Raw genomic sequence first — 20,409 nt, forward strand, 5'->3', positions numbered from 1 at the left:
CATTGTTCGATTATGGTGGTCCATAGGCAACTCATAAGAACAGGCTCTGGGCTTCGGGATCACCAAGTCAGCTTCTTCCTGGGGCACATTTTAGTCAGCAAAGATTTGCCAGTCTAGATCTAGAGGCTCTGGGCTGCACATAACACAGGGTTTGCATTAACCTCTCAGGTATGATGGTTGGTAGTAAAAGCGTGTAGGGCATTGCTGGTGTTTTGGCACTGTAGAGCTTAGCCACAGTTTGGGGAGGAGGGTGCAAGATACAGGTTTCCATCTAGGAGGAAGAAAAGAGTGATTAAATCTGAATTTCAGATTTTTGAGGTTAGTTACGTTACATAAGGGGCTAAATGCTTTTGGTGTTATTAAATGCAGGTGTGCACGTGAGGATTTGCCCAGAAGAGGTGGCAGTGGCAGCTTCTGCACTTCTTCTGCACTTCACCTTCCCTTTCACTCCCTACTCATGAAGGCCATGGCTGAGTGCTCCTCCTTTTGCTCTCCTGCGGGCCAGTAAAAGTTGCTTCCCCTGCCTAAACAGAAAAAGCTGAGGGCAATACTCTTCCTCTCCCTTTCACCCCAGAGCCACATGCAAGGGAGGGAACAGCTCAGCAGGAGGATTATGGCTGCCTCCTTCTGCACCCTACTGACGTTACACACTGGAGACTGGCATAGCATGGGTGGCTGGCAGTGGCCTCTCCTACCATGTGGCACAGGAGGAGTGGGCTGGGGGCACATCTCCCACCTCTCCTGTCTCTGGCTCCCCATCTTCCTCTCTCATTTCGCTGGCACGGGCACAAGCTGTTCCCTCTTTTTAACTCCCCTCCTTGTATCCCACTCAGTCATGAGTTAACATTTCGTGATCTTCCAAGAAATACTGATCCCTCATGTCGAATGGCAAGCAGCAATCTCAGTGTGATTTTCAGTCAGTACCTATTTCCAGACAACATTTAGGGACCCTTTCAGACATGGAGAAAAAGAAAACTTTCTTGTCTTTGGACAGATTGCTATAAATAATTTTCTTTTCCTTGAGAATTTACAACCAAGATAGCAATAAGGTGTATTCCACAATGGGAAGAGTTGTTAAGATACAGTTGTTGTCATGGCTTGTATAACTCTTGATACTCATGACATACTCATTTCACATGCTTTCACTAATAGGGAGCGCAAGACTTTTCCCACCATGTAGTAGTCAGCTGAACGACAAAGTCCACACCACATGCATATTAGTTAATAATCACACCTTTTGATCTTTATGGTTACAAATGCTTGTGCTTGGATTAGATCTTTGTTCATCTTGGCTTCTTGCTTGATTCCTTGTGAAACCCCATGTTACAGCCTCAGCATCCTCTGCCATGCTGGGCAGCATTGCAAGCAGTGGTGGTTGCATGGTAGAGCTAGCCGGGTTGGTAGGCTCTGAGGGACAGGTTGGTTTAAATGATGCCAGTGGATCTGCTGCTCAGGGAAGCAAGGAGTCAACACTCCGATATAGAACTGGCATCCAAGGAGTGCTGAAATTGTCCCTTTGAACTTAAAGGTAGCAGGCACAACGATGATGTGTATGAGAAAGATAGCCAGCTGAAGGTGGGAAGTGTGCCCTCATGCTCCTCCAGCTCTCCAAACAGGAGTTTTAGCTTGTGCTGTGAGCGTTTTGCAGCAGGCTGTGTTTTACCTTGGTCATACCTGAAATGTTTGCCAGGACTCAGCAGGTAAAGTGGCTTTCCCTGCTGGGCTCTATAGCTATTGCACCTACAGATTTTGTAGGGAAGATAATTTCTTGTGTGTTGTTGCCATTTTCTAAATGAACTTGCCCTTTGTGGTGGCTAGCAAACTTGGGATGAGCTGTAATCTCGAGAAGAGGCTCCTTGAGTCAGCAAGGCACAGGCGTGAGTGGGCTTCAAGTGGATGAACACCCTTTTGCTTCTGGAAGTCTGAACTTGGAGATTTGGGACATTTTTATTGTACTAGGTGTAGATCTCTCTTGACAGCCCTTCCTGGCCCTCCTGCCTTGAAAAGCAGCAGCTCTGCTCTCCCAGGGCATTGTCACCAGCTGATTGCAGGCATGGGGGTGTTCTGGTTTGCATCCCAAACCTCGAGCATACAGAGCACCTATGCTATGCTAATACCAGTCCTTTGAACCACACGAAAGTAGAGGCAAAAAAAGTTCTCAGCAGCCAATCAAGCAACCAAATGTCCCAGTGGACATTTTAGTAGCTGTTTTTCCTCCTCTTTCAGATACATCAAGAAGCGAAGAGAAAGAAAGGAAGGGGAAAAACCCACACAAACTGGCAAAAGCAAACATCTTGTCAAATGCACAGGAAAGACAGTATTTAAACTGGTTCTATGTCCTATCTCTAATACTCCTGTTTCAGGCATTTAGACTAAAGAGGTGGCAAATGAATGTGAACTTTTTCCTGTATGTATTTGTTCCATTTTTACTTTAATTTGCATTGCTTATGTTCACACCTTCTGGGAATGTACAAGTTACCAGGTCGCACTGCCACAAATGCTTTCAGAAAATGAATTTGAAAGCCATATGCACAAATGTGAAGAAATTAAATTGTTTCAGATATTCTCAGGTAGTCATGCCAGAAGTTCTCCTCTACCAGAAAGCAGAAGAAAACATCAGGTATTCACTTAGCTGTCCAGTACATACTGAACATCCAGTATCATCAGGAAAACAGTCTGGGACTAAGCCACAACATGTTTAAATTGCTTTAAAATAATTATGAATAACGAATTCAAGAAATCTATGGTGCACTCATGAATATGTCATAAATGAACCAAAACCTGAAAAAAATTAAAACAAGTATGTGACTTGTAAATTATTTCTTCGGTCCTAGTCATACTTCGTAGCTCAAGAGAACAAAATGGATATAGCTGAAATACAAATAATCTTCAAATAATGCATTTATTTATAATGTTTAGGAAGCAGATATTAATGGCTGTGTTTCAAGTGTGACTGGAACTATTTCAAATGTTTTCTTTTACGGAGTAGATACTAGAGAGAAGGACCTTTTCTTCTGGTATTAATTCCTGTTGCTACTTTCTTGTTATGTGTCTGATCTGGAATGGCTTAAAGTGATTTAAAGTTATACCGTAGGGTGTGTAGGATGGTCTTCATGTGTGCTGCAGGCAGACCTTCCCTGCTGCAGCTCCTGAGCCATGGGGAGAATGCAAATACCCCATTTCATAGTGGGTTTGTGCCAGTTCTGCCATGGAACCCTCCAATTCAAACAATGTTTATATGCAAGTTCAATATACCTGGAATTTAGAAACAAATGCCTTCTCGCTTTTAAGCTTTTAAGCAAAATACTAGGAGTGCTTTATAGTATGATACAAAATACAGAGTACAGTGCCAAAACTAAGGATAACAAGTATGTTTGGAAAACATTAAGCCTTGAACTAGTTTATTTATTAAAAAGAAAGAAAAAGTAATTCACATGCAAGTATATTTGATCCTAGCTGAACCACATCCCCCTCCAGCCACTGGTTGGACCGGGCCGGGGGATCCATTCATTTGAAGGTTAACGTTTTAACGTGTGTGCCAGAGTGTAGTAAATTGGGGGAACATTGCTGTTTTCTTTTTTTTAAAGAAGGTGTGACTGTTGGGGCTAACCGTGATTTGGGATCTGTCTATCCTTTCCAGGTCGTGTGCAAAACAAAGTAGGCATCAGGAAGACATCAAAGACAGAGGGATGAGCCGGGTTTATAAATACAGGAGGGCGGCGCGGCTGGGGCTGGCAGTCTGGCAGCCAGCACTGGAGTCCTCGGAGTTCATCCCACGCTCCCGCCGAGTCGCTCATCTCTGTTTATATGAGTAATGGAGCGGCTGGGGGAGGGGATTTGTAAGCTCAGAGCAAATACTCTTAGTGTTCATTTTGTGTAAGACTGACATCCACGCCAAGTCGAGACTTCCAGCGACGTAGTGTGCAGTCACATGCTGTAGCATTCATGAGTACAGATATAAATCAGGCAGATGTTTGTCGACTGGAATGGGTAATAATTTCTTTCTCTCTTTGTTTGATTTTGCATGTTAGCCTCAGATGACAATTTCAGAATTGCTTTCTGCTGTACTTTTCAATAAGCAGAATGTGCTTCGCTGGAGATAGATGGAGATATTTCTATAGGGAGATAAACATATTTTTATATAGACATAAATATGGACTTACACACATATGCACATGCATATATATATATTTAATTTTTTTACTGTGTGCCAGTGCTGGGGGAAGAAAAAGGACATCTCTTTTGGACTTTTGGTTTTAAACCCATGGCTTTTCCTTTGAACAGACCAAATATGACACTGTTACTCAAACTATAAAATCAAATTAGCACCCTTTATTGTGTTTGCAAACTAATTAAAATGTAAAATGTCCTGAAACCACTGGCTTACTGTGTGACAAATGTAAGATTAGAAACAATTAGAAGGCACTCAAGAGGTTTGTGGTGTTTAGATTTCTGACATTGTTCTAATCATCCCTTTAAGTAATGAAAACAATGGTTACCTAGAAATTAAAGGTTTAAAGGAAATTATCTTCTTCCGTACCGTCATTAGTTAATGATTGTTTATCATTTTAAATGTTGCTGTAGTAGTCTGAGGCTGATTTTTAAATCTGAAAGCAGGCAGGACACGTAATAATGAGCAAACATCTGCTTCATCTATTATTTCTACATGTGAACATAATTTATATTGCAATATCACTATTGAAGGATGAGTCTGATATTTTTGATGATGATCCATATCCCATTTTATGTATGGCTCAGCGCTGTTAGGATTTAGTCACTGTGTTATTTCAGAACTGTTTTATCTTAAGAATTGGACAAAACTGAAAGTGATTCATGTTAATTTGTATGTGTCGTATGTAACCCTTATGAAACAATCAATCACTTATTTCAGTACTTGTCAACTTCCAGAACTGTTGTAAAGGGGGGGGGGGTTTGATCCATTTCAGGACTCAGGGGTAATTTTTAATTTTTTTTTTTTTTTTTTTTTTTTTTTTTTACTTTTTTAGAAGAACTTTGACAAGAATGACAGAATATATAAACATTTCTTGGAGCTGTAAGGAATTTCAACATTTTAGAATATTTCCAAAACCAGATGTTTCCCAAAGTTGGAAATTGTAGTTAGCACTCTTATTTGAAGTTAGAAATAATAAAATCAGCACGCTGATTAATGCAAAGTTACCTATTAATATTCTGGGTTATTCTTTTTTGTACCATGGAGAAATATTTGTGCTTTTTCTCTGAGCCCTTTGGAGACCAGTGTTTGACTTTATATTAATTAGCTATGTGAGAGTAGAATAGGTTAGCCTTGGGGGATGTTCTATAGAAACATACAGTGTGTCAAGGTGTAACCCATGGAGGATGGGCATCTTGTAATAAGCATTTACTGTAGACAGATGTGTACATTTCTGTGATGATTGTAGTGGAAGTATTTATTATGCTTTCAGCTGTTAAGATCCAGTATAAGACAATGTGCTCAAATTGTTCTCCATTAATTTTCAGCGCCAAATCTTAAAGGCAGACCACGCAAAAAGAAGCCTTGCCCACAGAGAAGAGATTCATTAAATGGCATTAAGGATTCCAACAATAATTCTGAAAGCAAAGCTGTTGCCAAGGTAAATCACTTAATAATACTCTTTTCAGTACACTCTCCTTTTTTAGGTACAGCCCTGCCTTTGTTTCCCAGCATGCTGTTTCAAATTTAGAATGTAACTTATTTTCTTAGGGGGAATAAATGTAATTTTTTTTCAATAGTTTTATTCTTTACTTTAAATCATGTCTGTGTTCAAAGTTACCAGCAACTATAATCACCTAACAACCTAATGCTATCAGCTTGTTGGTAACTGGTAGTGCTTAAGCTTTCTTGGCATCTAGTGTTAGTTTTCACATTCTGTGACACACAAACATAGTTTGTGACAGTATCTTCGAATTAAAAATAAACCTGGGAGCAGCTCACCCTCTTACAATGTACTTCTAAATATAAGTTTGACGATAAACAGACTATGAAACAAGAGCCACTTCAGTAATGGTTTCTAAGAAGCACACACAAACACCATTACCCTGATGTTAAGATCTCAACCTTTTTAAATTAGATTAAAAAAGAAAAAAAAAAGATAAAGAAATTTAGCACAAAAGGTTAAAAAAAAATAAAAATCTGGGCCATTTCTTTAATACTTAGTGCCGAGCTGTGTGTTCCAGGGTTTGCTGAATAGTGCATGTGTTTACAGAGTCTTCTGTATGTGCTGCAGTGCTTAGCCCATATTGAAAGTAAAAATTGGATCATTGATTTGTGTTTATAGGCTTAATCTTTTAGATATTTATGGGTTTGTATCTTTTCCTTAAAATATTTTAAAGTGGAGTTTCTGTAGTGTAATTTACATCCTATTTTCTATGTTGTCTAAGTGGCTTTAAATAGGAATTTGGTTTCCTCTTTAAAAAAAACCAGCAGCACAAATGGCTCCTTTCAAGATGATTTAATTTGAAACTCAAAGATGCAAAAATGGAAAATTACTTAGAGCACTACTTGTAGATTTTTATCTGAGGCACAACTTTGTCAGTGTGATACTTTTGAGCTAAACAGCTGAATAGGTTTGCATAGACTGAATTTTTAGGCAAACTCCTCCCAAATCCATTGTTTCAATAAATTAGATAGATGTGTATCTGAAAAACGCCTCCATTGTTGTGACCATCTCTTTAGGAAATACAGTGAATCTATAGATCCATTTGCCTTGGTATTGTTGCATGCAGTGAATGTCCTGGGAGATTAGTAGGTTAAAGAGGTCAAGTGGAAGTGTTCTGCTCTCCGTTTCTCATAGCAAGGCAAATTAAATTCCACCTCCACCTCCTCTCTAGGAGTTCAGTTAAAATTGTGCCTTCTGTTGATGACGATAAAAGAGGCTGAAGTTCATGTTGAAGCTCTGCCCTTAAGTCACTGTTTCTCTTCTTTTTGTGCCCTATTGTGCTCAGTTGGAGTCTGTGCTATCATATTAAACAGGCATGGTAAAAGGCGATGGAGCCTGGTGTGTTGAGTTGCAGGCTTCTGCCAGATCCTATAGAGTTTGCCTGAATGTTGTTGCTCCGTGGAAGAACATGCAAAATCTGTGGTGTGAAAATGTCTCAATTTGCCTCAATTTCTCTTTCCCTCAAGCAGTTTTTCATGTTAAAATATTACCAGCAAACTGCAGCATGGACTGTGTTGTCAAAGCACCCCAGACTGTAGCACAAGTAGTTCTGCCTCTTCAGCACCTGATATATAGGTATTGGATAACTAAAAACAACAGTAACACTTCACACCAAATTGTTTATCCTTTCTGTTTATATTTGGGTTCACACTGCAAGTCAAATGGGAGGATATTTCAGATAAGAAGTAATTCTGCCTATTTATCTGATCGTACTGTGCTCATCATTATGCAGATATTAATAGCATTAATTATCTTGGCCAGCTTAATTTCATTATAAATAATAGACATGCTCATGGTATACTGTTCTTGCATGTAGTCACACTGACTTCACCATGGCTCTTCACATCAATCTCTGTCTCAGGGCTGTGGATATACTTTAATAAGAGGAGGAAAGTGAATCATAAACCCTCTACAACAGATGCACTGCACTTCATACAAAACCTGCCTGTGGGTTTCTGGGGAAGAAGTGTATTTGGGGAAGGGAAGGGAATGGAGATCCACCTACTGTCTTCTCACTGTTGGGATCTGTTGGGATGTTAAGTCATCATGTTGGGCTTCACCATCAGTTTTCCTCCTCTGACTATGCTGACAATGGGTCCATGGAGAGCATGGTTGAACATTGCTAGTGTAAACGGGACAAATCCACTTGTGTCAGATGCTGGAACACTTTGGCAGTGGTCCTCGCCATATTCCTGCTCCAGCTAAAATCCCTTTTGATGAGAAGCTGTGCCGCTTTCATCCTTAGATACTGACACCCAGTGTCTGACAGCAGCTTCATTTCTCATGTGGCAGGGCAACAGCTCTGATGGAGGTGCAGTGGCTGTACAGTTTGGGTTGGAAAATGGCAAAAAGGGCACTCTGAAGATAGTGGGTTTGAGCCTGTCAAGACCAACACAAGCGATATGACTATAACAACTTGCTGGATTTCACATTCTCAGCTGCCGATGACTAGAAAGCTTTGTATGTTTTTACAGCTTCATTCTCATTAGGCATGCTTACCTTGAAACATCAGCAGATCATTTTGTAGGCTTTTACCGTTACCTGACACAGAAGAGTGTTTGGTTGTGTAGGAACAGCTCGGAGTAAATTCCAGCATAGGTGGCTTGTTAAAAAGAGTGATAGCAGGACAGACAGTGTGGTTCTGGACATGCAGGTGCTGCCAGGGAAAGTGGATCTGTCATGTACCACTTACTGGTTTTTATGTCCTTGCTGGTCACTGCATCCATTTTAATGCCTCCTGGGGAAGATCCCTGAGGAGATCCCTCCCAGACTGGGAATGTAAAAGTCACAAGAATATGCGCCATCTACTGAGGCAGGATCAGCTCTCCTGGAGATGCACATATGAAGCTCTTCTCTTCAAACACTCCCAGGACTCTGAAGGCTTTCATGCTTCACGTGACGCCAGTGCTGGACAGGCTTTTGGGACTTGCAGGCTCCAGCATAACCCTTGTCATACCTGCTTCATGCTCCCAAACAGTGTTCTCAAAGTGTGCAGAAATGCACTGTAAGGCATTTTAAAATGGGGTGGTCTGACTGTTTTGAAGAGCTGAAAGGATTAACATGTTAAACATGGAAATTGTCCCCAAATAAATCTACTTATTACATCTCCTGGTGCAAATCTCTCACTTCATTTTTACAGCCAGATCTGGGAAATTCATTGCCAGGATACACTTTTCCTGTGGCCACAGGTGGCTTGGCATGCTCTCAGACCTGAAGATGTATTCCACGCACCTCAGTCATTATCCGATTGAAACTTTAAAATGCAAGTCTGTGGTGGTCTGTGTTGTGTGTGACCTCTGCCAGAAGACAAACACACAGGTGCATGCATGAGTGTTCACAGGCCATTTGTTCATGGATCATACCTCTGATGGAACACACAGTAGGAGGTGGTCAGATGTTCCCATATCAGTGCACCCTGGCATATCCATGCTGTGGTACTAGATTGCCTGTCAGGGCAACCTAGCCTTAGCCCTCAGTTTCATTTTGGAGATGTTACATGTGGAGGCTACAGTGAAAGAGCTTTAACTCCTCTTGAAGAAATTGAATGCTCCCTTTATAATGGAGTCATTCAGACTTTCTGAGCAGACAAGAAAATAGAGCAGAGCCAAGCAAAAGTCTGCATTTAGGACATTCCTCTAAATTTTTGTCCTCTAGGAAGATTCAAAATTGTGTTCTGAAAGAGAAGGGCATTGTGTGGTACCTGGTGCAAATCATGGAATCATAGAATCACAGAATGGTTTGGGTTGGAAAGGACCTTCAGATCATCTAGTTCCAATCCCCCTGCCATGGGCAGGGACGCCTCACACTAGACCATATTGCCCAAGGTTCTCTCCAACCTGGCCTTGAACACTGACAGGGATGGAGCATTTGCCACTTTTTTGGGCAACCTGTTCCAGTGCCTCACCACCCTCACTGTAAAGAACTTCTTCCTTATATCTAACCTGAACTTCCCCTGTGTAAGTTTAAACCCATTACCCCTTGTCCTACTGCTACAGTCCCTGATGAAGAGTTCCTCTCTGGCATCCTTGTAGGCCCCTTCAGATACTGGAAGGCTGCTATGAGGTCTCCACGCAGCCTTCTCTTCTCCGGGCTGAACAGCCCCAACTCTCTCAGCCTGTCTTCATACAGGAGGTGCTCCAGCCCTCTTATCATCCTTGTGGCCCTCCTCTGGACTCGCTCCAACAGCTCCATGCCCTTTTTATGTTGAGGACACCAGAACTGCACACAATACTCCAAGTGAGGTCTCACGAGAGCAGAGTAGAGGGGCAGGATCACCTCCTTTGACCTGCTGGTCACGCTTCTTTTGATGCAACCCAGGATACGGTTGGCTTTCTGGGCTGCAAGTGCACAATGCTGGCTCATGTTAAGCTTCTCATCAACCAACACCCCCAAGTCCTTCTCTGCAGGGCTGCTCTGAAACTCTTCTCTGCCCAACCTGTGCCTGGGATTGCCCTGGCCCAGGTGTAGGACCTTGCACTTGGCTTGATTGAACTTCATGAGGTTGGCATTGGGTCACCTCTCAAGCATGTCAATGTCCCTCTGGACAGCACCCCTTCCCTCCAGTGTATCAACCGAACCACACAGCTTGGTGTCGTCGGCAAACTTGCTGAGGGTGCACTCAATCTCACTGTCTGTGTCACCGACAAAGATGTTGAACAGGATCTGCAATCGCTGTTACTGGCTTTGAAACTTTTATGCTGGATTTACACCAGTGTTACCCAGAATGTCATTTAGGCCTTTTGGTTCTCGTTAATCATTGGTCATAGCATTCATCCATATCTCCTGTCAGACAGTGGGGAAGCTCCAAAAGTGAGGCTTGTGCCTCGAGCACCGAGTGGATGGAGCACTGCAGCCTTCATCAAAGCTTTGTTGAACCTGACACTGCTTGGAGTCCATCCATTGCATTTTGGCGCCTTTGAATTCCACAGGCACTTTGACCTCACTTCTCTGTACACTGGAGTGAAGGCAGTTGTGTGTGACACTGGGTTTTCTCACTCCTGGTGACTTTTTTAATCTTATTTCTTTGTTTCCTTTTTTCTCCTTGGAAGTAACATCCTTTACCATTAGTTTGCTTGCACAGCAGTGAGCTTTGATTTCATTTAGCATTCATGCTCTGCATGTCTTTGCACACATAGTTCTGAATTGTCCGGTTTGAAAAAGAAAACCCATTTAAAAGATTGATTGATTGATTGATTGATTGGTTGACTTTACCTAGGTTGACTTTACCTTTTCAGTGACAAAACTGAAAAATTGTTCCCAGGTCCCATGAATTTGTTCCAAGTTTTAGTTTGCAACAAATTTGCAGCTCAAATTAAAACCCTTAAATTTATTTAAATCATGGTTTCATATTGGGAGTACTGACCCAGTCTTTGGTATAGCACTGAAAACTATGACAATGTAATCTAAACTTTATAAGGGGAAGCTGTTAAATAATTTTGTGAGGAGCCAAAGTAAAAAAGTCAAGGGATTTTCTGAGCTGAAAAGTGGATGAGGAAATCCAAAGTTAATTTAATAGGAAAAAAATTGCATTAGCTCCATTGAGTTTTGGATGAAACCCAGGATCTTTATAGAAGTTTAATCAACAAAGATATCTATTACTAAAAGGCAGAGCATGGTGTCTTATGCTGTAAGAAGACAATATCTCTTGGAACCGTACAACCAGAGAATATTGAGCAGTAGAGCAGACATACTTCAGCAGCAAGTGATGAAGAAAAATCGTGCAGGAAGACCATTTCCCTGTCCCTGCTGCGTTGCCTGGGAGGCATGAGCCTGTACCCTGCAGTGTCTAACAGCGAGATTTTTCAGCAGCATTGACTACCTTGGAAGATTTTGGCCACTTCCTTTGGTTGGGAGTTGGTGTTGCTTTGTCTAACATTTGTGGAAAACTATGGAGGCAGCTATCCTTAAGTGAGTGCTTTCTGCGAAGTTAATACCATGGAGGAGTATAAAAGATTTTTCTTTCCCTGAGCCTGAAACACACAGTAGCTTTATTGAGATAAAATAAGCACATCACAGTCTTTGCAATTACATGTTTGTTGTTTGCTTGCAAGCACCCATGTAATGCTCTTCATAGCACTTACTTCCAAAATGCCAGTAAGTTCCCAGGAAGCATTTGGTTTAGAAGTGACAAGAGTGAAGGAGAGTCAATGGCTTACTTGACCAAGAGCTCCTGTCTTGTTCAGCAAGATACCCTGCTTTCCGATGCTGTCTTACTAAAATACCAAATACTGGCTCTTACAGTCTTCCTGCTCCCTCTGGGAGCACAAAGGACATGTCTTGGGTGGGGTATGGAGCTGCCAGAAGGCTCCTCACAGCACTCAAATGCATTGAAGGAACAGTGCAAATCCAAAATATGTGTAAGCATCTCCACTACTTTGTATTAGAAGACTTCCAATATTTCGCTGGAAATGTATCCGGTCTCGGTCATGGAGAGCTTTTAAATATCAGGTTGCAAAATTCTGCTCTTTTTTGTTGTTGTTGTATGCATAAATTATGGGAACGCTTGAGTTGTAATTTGCTTGATTCAGTGAGAGGATTATCTTCAGGAGGACTGAAGGATTAAGCCAGTCTTGCTGGATAGTTTTCCCCATGTTTGAATACTGATGAGGTAAAGTGGTTCCAATTTGTTGGCTTCCTGACTGGCATTCATCTGCTGGGGAGGCCAGTGGGAGACCTGAAGCTCTGGGACTTGTGTGCATTGGGGCCGCTGATGTCTACCAGTAAAGGCTTCGGCTACTAGCCTCTTCCTTCTGCTAAATACTTAGGGCTGTGCTTAAGTTTAAGCAGATGCTCAAACCCACTTGCCTTAAGTCTGTGCTACAGCAGAACCTCCACTTGTGTGTGCTGAGAGCTCTGCCTGGGTAAGGCCTGCCAAGGTTTGCATCTATTTTGATGGGCCAAAGGAGGGGAAAATGTGTCATTTCAGAGCTGGCTGCTGAGCATTCCTGGAAGGGGCTGAGCACCTTCAGCTCCAAGGGTTGTCTGTGGGAGCTGACAATGCTCAGTGTCAGTCCTGGAACGAAGGTTATTATTAGACTTGCTAATGGCAAGTGTATGTGAGAGATGGGAGCTGTCTGTGACATAGCGATGTATAGTCATAAAAATGCAGATCTGGAGAACATTACCAATGGGTTATAATGATTTAAAGATGCGGCTATTTAAAAATGTTGTGACTAAGATTCAGAACAAGACATTTAGCTCTATAAATAGCTTCCTTTGTTTCCCCTCAAACACAGTTGCATGGTTTGGCCTTCATTTTTTTTCAACAACACATTCTGCTAGGAGAAGATATTTATTCCTTAAGTGAAAACTAAAGGTTACCCAGATCTGACATGACATCTTTTCTTTTCCCAGGTAAAATGTGAGGCTAAGTCAGCTTTGCCCAAACCCAAGAGTAACAACAGCAACTGTAAAAAAGGCTCAAGTGAGGATAAATCAAAGATTGCCATAGGTGAAGAATGCAGAGCTGATGAGCAGGCTTTCCTTGTGGCTCTTTACAAATATATGAAAGAAAGGAAAACACCAATTGAACGAATACCCTATTTAGGTTTTAAGCAGAGTAAGTATCTTTTTTCTCACTTTCTTGTTGACATTTTAGAATGGTTTGGCTTCTCTGGAGAAAGCATTTGCACGCAAAACCTAATTTAAAGACTTATGGATGGGGGGGCCATGTTTATACCTACACATTTTCCAGTCCAGGCATTTCACTGTCTTATGCCTAGATTTTCATCTCTTCCTTCTTGGGGTAGTTGCTGCCAGATATTTATAGGTTTAAATCTGCTGATTATGACTAGAAATAGCATGGTGAAAACTCTGTAGTTTTCTGTTTTGTAAATCTGCAGCATCTGTAATGCCTTTCTTCTGAGTTAATAATATGACGTATCTTTATTGTGTCCAGATGTTCTTTATGAAAGGACAAATATTAAAGGAAGACATTTAAAGGTGGTCAAGAAAGGCACAAAAGGGGTCATATTTTTAAGCCCCAAAATGTGTTTATAGTTAATAAATTACTGACTTCGGAGAATATAAAACCAGACTGTATCTGTTTAATACAGAATGCAATGTTTAGAATTGATTTGGCATGTACAGTTTGTAGTGACACAATCTGTAAAGCAGTTGTAGGTGGAGAAGATGCAGTTGCAACTAAATTTTACATAAATATTGCAGTGCAGTGCAGATCTTTCAGAGTTTCCAACAAAAGCTGTAAATGGGGATATTTTTCCTCCTTGTCTATAGAGCGAATGATACTTTATTTCCTTAAAGGGAAACTCCACGGATTGAAATATTATTTACTCTAATTTATCTCCCAGATTAAAACCATGTGTTATTTTGATGAAGAATGTCAAACCTGTATGTTTTACATAACAATTTACATACCTAATAGCAATTGGCACTGATTGCAACAGGCCTCCAGCAGCCATTATAAACTTAAATAACTCCGAATGATTACAGTGTTTGTCTGAAAACTGGCTGCTTGAAATGGAAGTAAAATTAATGTACTATGAACAGCGTCGTTGCATTATGCATTGATTCAGATTAAATCAAGGCCTAAGCAAAGCTCTTGATAGCTTTGAAACAGTACAAGGTTCAATGAGGCTTTCAGAACATTTTGTGTTGAAGAGAGGATCTCTCTCTCCCCCCCCCCCCCCCCATTTTATTCTGCACTCCCGCAAGCATGGGGACAGGGTGGGCTTGAAAGACAAGCTGAAGTAGTATTTCTAAAATTCTCCACCAGGGGTGGGGCCCTCTGCTAATATTTCGCTGAAAAGCACTGGAAGTTGCCTGACATACGTTATAAATTAGGGGCCTGATCCGGCAAATACTTACATGCCAAGAGTAAGTATGCTGAGAAGAGTAGAAGTGTTTGCAGGACAGGGCTCTGTATTTGTCCAGCAAGACTTGTGCAAACATTGCCAGTATAAATAGGTTAGTGGGAAGAAGCAGTATGTACACACAGTTGCATCCCCCCATGGCGGAAGAGATCCTGTCCTCTGTGGTCCACAGCATTATTGCTGAGCTTAGCCTGAAGTATTTGTAGTCCATCTATGGGGAATCACTGTTAGTGAAATAGTGCATACACTTTTCATAAAGCACAAGATATTAATTTTTCTCATAGCAATTAAAATTAGAATAAAATAAAATAAAATAAAATAAAAAAATAAAAATAAAAATAAAATAAAAAAAAAAATGCCAGCAGCAAGCAGTGCCCCATGCGGCAGTGGGCCAGGATGAAAAGCACATTGGAGGGGAGGAGTTCTGCGGGAAGTAAGAAGAGTTAACACATCTTTTGGATTGAGTTGCCTTTGCTTCTCCGACCCCACAGCCATGGGCAAGGCACAACCACTCATACCATAACTATTATGGTAATTTTCATTTGTGCTCCCTATGGGTTCATTCATGCAGGACCTGTTAGAACACAGCTTATTGTTTATTGATTATGGAGGCCGTTATCTGAGCTACAGTAAATACTGGATATTGTTGTTTGATCAATAGGCTTTCTCTGTTATCCAATGCGTGGCTCATGCTTGCTTGCTGATGAAATCAGTATTAAACAAATAATTAAAAGCAACATTCTTCCCAATGAGTAATTTTTATTATCAAAGATATGGAAACATGCTACAGTCATTACATCGTGCCTTTTATCAGCAAAGTCAAATGAGCCCATTACCTTTGTCTCAGTGTATTTTTCCAATCCCGTTAAGGAATCTTAAGTGTGTTCTCTCATATGTAATTAAAATTATATATAGTATGGGCTAATATTTACTCTTCAGATTATGTAAATACCTCTTTGGAAAATGTTTCACAGATGCTTTTTCAAGGGCTGTGAGCTTTTTTTCTCTATTTTTCTTTAAAAAAAAAAAAAAAAAAAGTTTAATTTTCATTTCTTTGAAATATGTTGATTAATGCAATGCTTATCTAAATACTTATTGTCCCTCTAACAGTTAACCTTTGGACTATGTTTCAAGCTGCTCAAAAACTGGGAGGATATGAAACAGTAAGTGTTTAAGTAACTTAAATGAAATAATTGTGCAATCTAACTTTTCCCTGTTAGAAAAAAAAATGTGAAAGCAAACAGTCATTTGATGCATTTTAGGCTAGCTGTACACATTGTGGGTTTATTGGACCGTTTTTGGAAACAGTCCCAATTAGTTCCAGGTTTGGCAAAATTGTAAACTTGTCGTAAAAACTACAAGTGGAAAACATATGTAACTCTTCCCTGTCAAGGAAATTAGTTGGGTCTGTAATTTTTTCCCATGTTGAGAAAAGGCTATTATTGTACAACAAGCCAAGATTGCATAAAAGAAATTTCACTTGGCAACATCCCTGACATCTGTTCATGTCTAATATGGGAAATGTATTAAAGGCTTTCAAAAGTAATCAGCATTGTCCATTAAGGAATAGTATGCTGCAGTATCTTCTCTTATTCCAAGTGTAAGAGATCTTTATTATACAAGGGTCAATACCACATAAACAGGAAGTTATCAGAGTAATTCAGAAAAGTCTCTGACACTTTTTATCAGCTAACCATATCTGACAAGAGCAGTTTATTTTTAGCTCACAGGAAAATTTGATGGCTGTGGATTTTACAGCATGTATTTTGAACCAATAAAATATTAGAGCAACAAACTTAGATTAAAATCTTGAAATGGGAAGAAAGAGCTGCATTAATATGGCACATCGAGATGACATCTGTAATAAAAAACAATTGACATAGGAAGATGTCGTCATTGGAAATATTTTCTTTGCACACAATGATCAGATTAAGTTGTTCAGTTCCTGCCGCAGTTGGATGAAAGAAATTATTTTTGCTTTGTTTACGAAGTAATCTAGGACATATCTGTGCTGTAGAGAAATGACAAGAAGAAATGCGCTATCAAGAAACTGAAAGTCGTTTGAACCAAAATACAAAACTCACTGTTTTCCTTCCTTACAATAAAGCACGTTGTTCTGTAAATCAGCAGCCCAGGTTGATTAGCATGGGTGTGGCTGGGATTTTGTGAAACATAAAATCTAACATTCTCAACAAAAATCTGTGCTTGATTTGGCTTTTATTGTTCCTTTATCTTTCATTAATCAGCACATACCATGCTTATGTACAGGGGTGTGTGTAGGTGTGCTCTCGGGTATATATGAATGAATAGCTACTGTAGATAGATCGTTGCAGCAATTATGAGCCAACAGTAATTGCTGTGAGTTGTAAAGTGCAATGAAAATGAGGGCTAAAATCTTCAATTTGATTCAGAGCACAAGGGAAGGTTGGGAGGGAGATCGAGAGTGTCGTGTTTAGAGTGCACAGGGAGATGGGAGGTTTTCACAGCAATGTTTCAGATCTGCTTGAAGGGACCAAGTAGAAAAGCAGGGATGCCAAAGTGGTGACTTGCTGTAGAGAGCTGAATTTTAGTGCCAGAATGAGAGGGAGAGGTATGTATTTAGAAATGCTGGTGAAGGTGAATCTCTGTGCCTGGGGCAGAGCAGGAACAGGATTGTGAGTTTGTGAATACAAGGCCAGAGAGCCAAGTCGGATAGCAGAAACATGAGAGGTTTAGAGGGGAAGGATCACATATGTGAGAATGTCATCCAGAGTAGCATCAGTCCACGCTTGCCTCAAAGCTCATGTCCTTTTCTCAGTGACAGATGTTCTCTGTTGTTTAGGGGCATTTGTCACCTTTGATGAAATGTACCAGTGTTGCTTATTTCTTCATAGAGAAGAAACTAAGCAATTGATTGCTGGTCAGTAAATGGCAAGGCAAGCCTATCTGACACCCTCTGACACATCTGGGAGGCCAGCTTTCGTTTGAAACTGGCTGAAGTGATGGGCCTGATACTGTTTTTATGATGTGAATGGCATCTGTGCTCTCTGCAGAAGAGCTGAAGTTGGGAGGACCATTGTGATGTAATTCAAGTTGTACGTGGACCATGAGGTTTCCTGACCTCATTCTCTTCTGTTAACGGTCTCATCCTCAATTTTTATCTGCCTTTGCTTTACATTCCTGGAATGTTAAACCAGTAACTATTGCAATACTTTGACCCGTGCACACCCTGGATTTTATTATTTTATGGCCAGTTGATATTCATTGAGTTTGCCAAGCTGTATTTGTTCGTATATATTTTATCATGGCAAGCATTGCTAAGAGGCTTTTGTGTTTGATTCATGATTCATTTTTCAGCAAGACAGTGGATGACTGGGGTGACATGGACCTCAGTATCATTTCCAGAATCTTAGGCCGGTCTGCTTAGATATAGAAATTTTGAGTGAGTGCTGTAATTCGATAATGACCAGAATCCACCACTCAGACACACAGTGCCAATATCTATTGATGATGAGAAGTCATGTGCAGAGCAAAGGCTTTCTTGAACCTATTCTGAGTAATACATGTTTATCTATGGACCCTTTCATCTGACTTGAGCAAGTGATTTGTCCATTAGAAGAGCTTCATCATCTTTAACTTGTTTTAAAACTTCAGAAGTTTCCGGTTTGGGCATTGAGATAGAAATGGGTCTTTTCTCTTGGAAGTATTGTAAAGAAAATAATATTTGAAATTAGATATTTGGCTTCAGCGTGTGACAGCTGTTTTACGAACAGGAAACAAAAGACTGGTTAAAATCACATATGGGATCTTAGAGTGGCCAGATGACTAGTTTTTTACTAGTAAGTGTAGAAACCTTCCCAGTTAAAGTAGTTGCAAACTTTACAGCCTTGTGTTTGGTAGAACAATGATAGCCCATTTTCAATTTCATCTTGGCCCTGTCCACCTTGTCCATGTATAGATGCTTCAGTGGAGTTTTAAAAACATCTTTGAGAAATGAGCACAGATTATGTGCAGTGTTTTCCAGCTTCTGCCCAGATTACAGAACAGTGCAAGACCTCTGAGTCCAATCCTGTTGGTTAAGGATCTGAAAGTGAATGAAAACAGCCAGGAAGTGGATTTGAAATGCAGAGAACAACTTTCTTAGCCATCTCTCTGACTTTCCCTTATTATCATGTATCAGGGGCTGGAATGGATCCAGTGAGGCTTGACAGAGAGTATTACCTGTACGTATGGGATATACATACAGGATATCTAGTAGTGTCAAGTCATGATTGTGTGTCATGTTTAAAGGCTCTCCTGTTAGAGTACTTGTAAGGGTCATTTCGCATCTGTCTATTATCTGTTTGATTGCTGATTCTTAGTTAGCTGTCATCTGTAACTGTGTAATACCACACTCCTATGCGCTTCTTGTTGAACATAATACAGGCTTAATAAAAATAGCAATCCATACAAATTGGTTTAAGTCCTTAACAGATGAAGCTGTCTCTTTGGAATTGGTGGGATCATGTTTCTCTTAAACAAAAGATACATGAAATGAGCATCTTTGTTACTAATAATAGAGTGCATTGGAAAGCACTGTATAGCAGACCTTCACAGTATGAGTGATTTAAAATGTCCCCAAATCCCTGGATGAAATACAAAACAATGTCCCATTCTAGGGGGCTCAGCTGCAGTGGAATTTAACAGCCATTACCTGGAATTTTCTCAGTCAGCCTAAGTCAAGTGAGTATAAGGTTCATAGATGGGAAACTTCCAGGACTTACCTAAAGAGTTGTCCTTGGCAAGTCATGAAGTATTTTTTCTTTAGAACCAAGACAAAAGGAGTGCCTTGGCATGTTTGCAGAAGGCTGCGGTGCTGAGTGGACTCTACCTGGAGATATCTTAGAAAGATGAAGGGTAAAAATAAAATCAGGTGGAATTTAACCTTAGTGTGTAGCAGCTTAATTTTTTCAGAAGGTCAGTGGGATCCCATTTAGCTACTGCCTCCTGGAAGCAACAATAAAGGGCTTTAGTTTTTAAAAATTAATGATTGACATGTACAGCAGTCCTGCATCTGGGCAGGCCCAAAGAAACTGATACATCAGTGGAATGCAAAGCTACCTGGGTTTGTTTCATACAGAGCTAATACCCAGAGCTCTGTTTCAAAGTGTTGTGAACATCAGATACCATGACCAGAAAATCCCCCATTATATTTGCAGCAGGAAATAAGCAAGAAGCTTTTTCATGAGGAAGGGAGCTGGGAGCTGGGATTGCAGTATAGAAGACCTTAAGATTTCTCAAAGCAGAAGACATCATTGAAAGCATATGTGTAAACAGTCCTTTAATTGATAAGATCATTGCTTTTATTTGGTTGTTCTTGAGTACCAGTCGCTGCCTAATACTGTGCCTGTAGGAACCAGATCAGATCTGCTCTCAGGTCCCTGGGCAGACCAGTCTCTTGCTTAACTCCAAATTCTGCTGATTGAGAAAGATGTCATGGAGGTTTTCAAAGTTCCTGGCTTCCAATGGGCCCAGCTCTAGAACAGTGAGGTTATAGGTTGGAGCAAATTTTGGGAGGGATCTGCAAAACAGAAGACTACTTTAAAACTAAAGCCATCATCAGAACTGGAAGCTGTCAGAGATGAGACTGGCCTGTGCAATTGCCTTGATTAATGTGTGAGCCTGCACTTTCAGAAATGTGGCAGGCAACTGGAAGGGGTGTGTATACTGTATACTGGTAGGAGTAGGGAAAACAAATTGGAGAACTAAAGCAGCAAAGGTTCTTTGTGTTCTGTATGTTTTCTGCTGGAGCGGGTCAGCTTACATCAGAAAACTGAATTAATCAAAAGTGTGAAATGAAAGTGGTGAGGACATTTGTTAAAGCTTTTGCAAGATCTTGGTTGTCTTACACCACTACAGCTCCATGGCCTTAAAAAAACACC

General features: G+C 40.6%; 1 protein-coding gene across 4 annotated transcripts in view; it reads left to right on the top strand.

The window, feature by feature from the left end:
- The window catches only part of ARID5B (AT-rich interaction domain 5B), a 124,140-nt gene that overhangs the window by 78,349 nt on the left and 25,382 nt on the right, over positions 1-20,409 (top strand). For 2 of the 4 annotated variants that reach the window (XM_030487123.1, XM_030487122.1), the window contains 3 exons: positions 5,500-5,612; positions 13,032-13,236; positions 15,620-15,672. In XM_030487123.1, coding sequence (XP_030342983.1) covers positions 5,500-5,612; positions 13,032-13,236; positions 15,620-15,672 — 371 coding nt within the window. Of the gene's footprint in view, positions 1-3,691; positions 3,991-5,499; positions 5,613-13,031; positions 13,237-15,619; positions 15,673-20,409 lie in introns of those variants that run through there. The other 2 variants (XM_030487125.1, XM_030487124.1) reach the window with 2 other exon arrangements.

This window comes from Strigops habroptila, chromosome 5, assembly GCF_004027225.2.
Source record: "Strigops habroptila isolate Jane chromosome 5, bStrHab1.2.pri, whole genome shotgun sequence".
NCBI classification, from domain to species: domain Eukaryota; kingdom Metazoa; phylum Chordata; class Aves; order Psittaciformes; family Psittacidae; genus Strigops; species Strigops habroptila.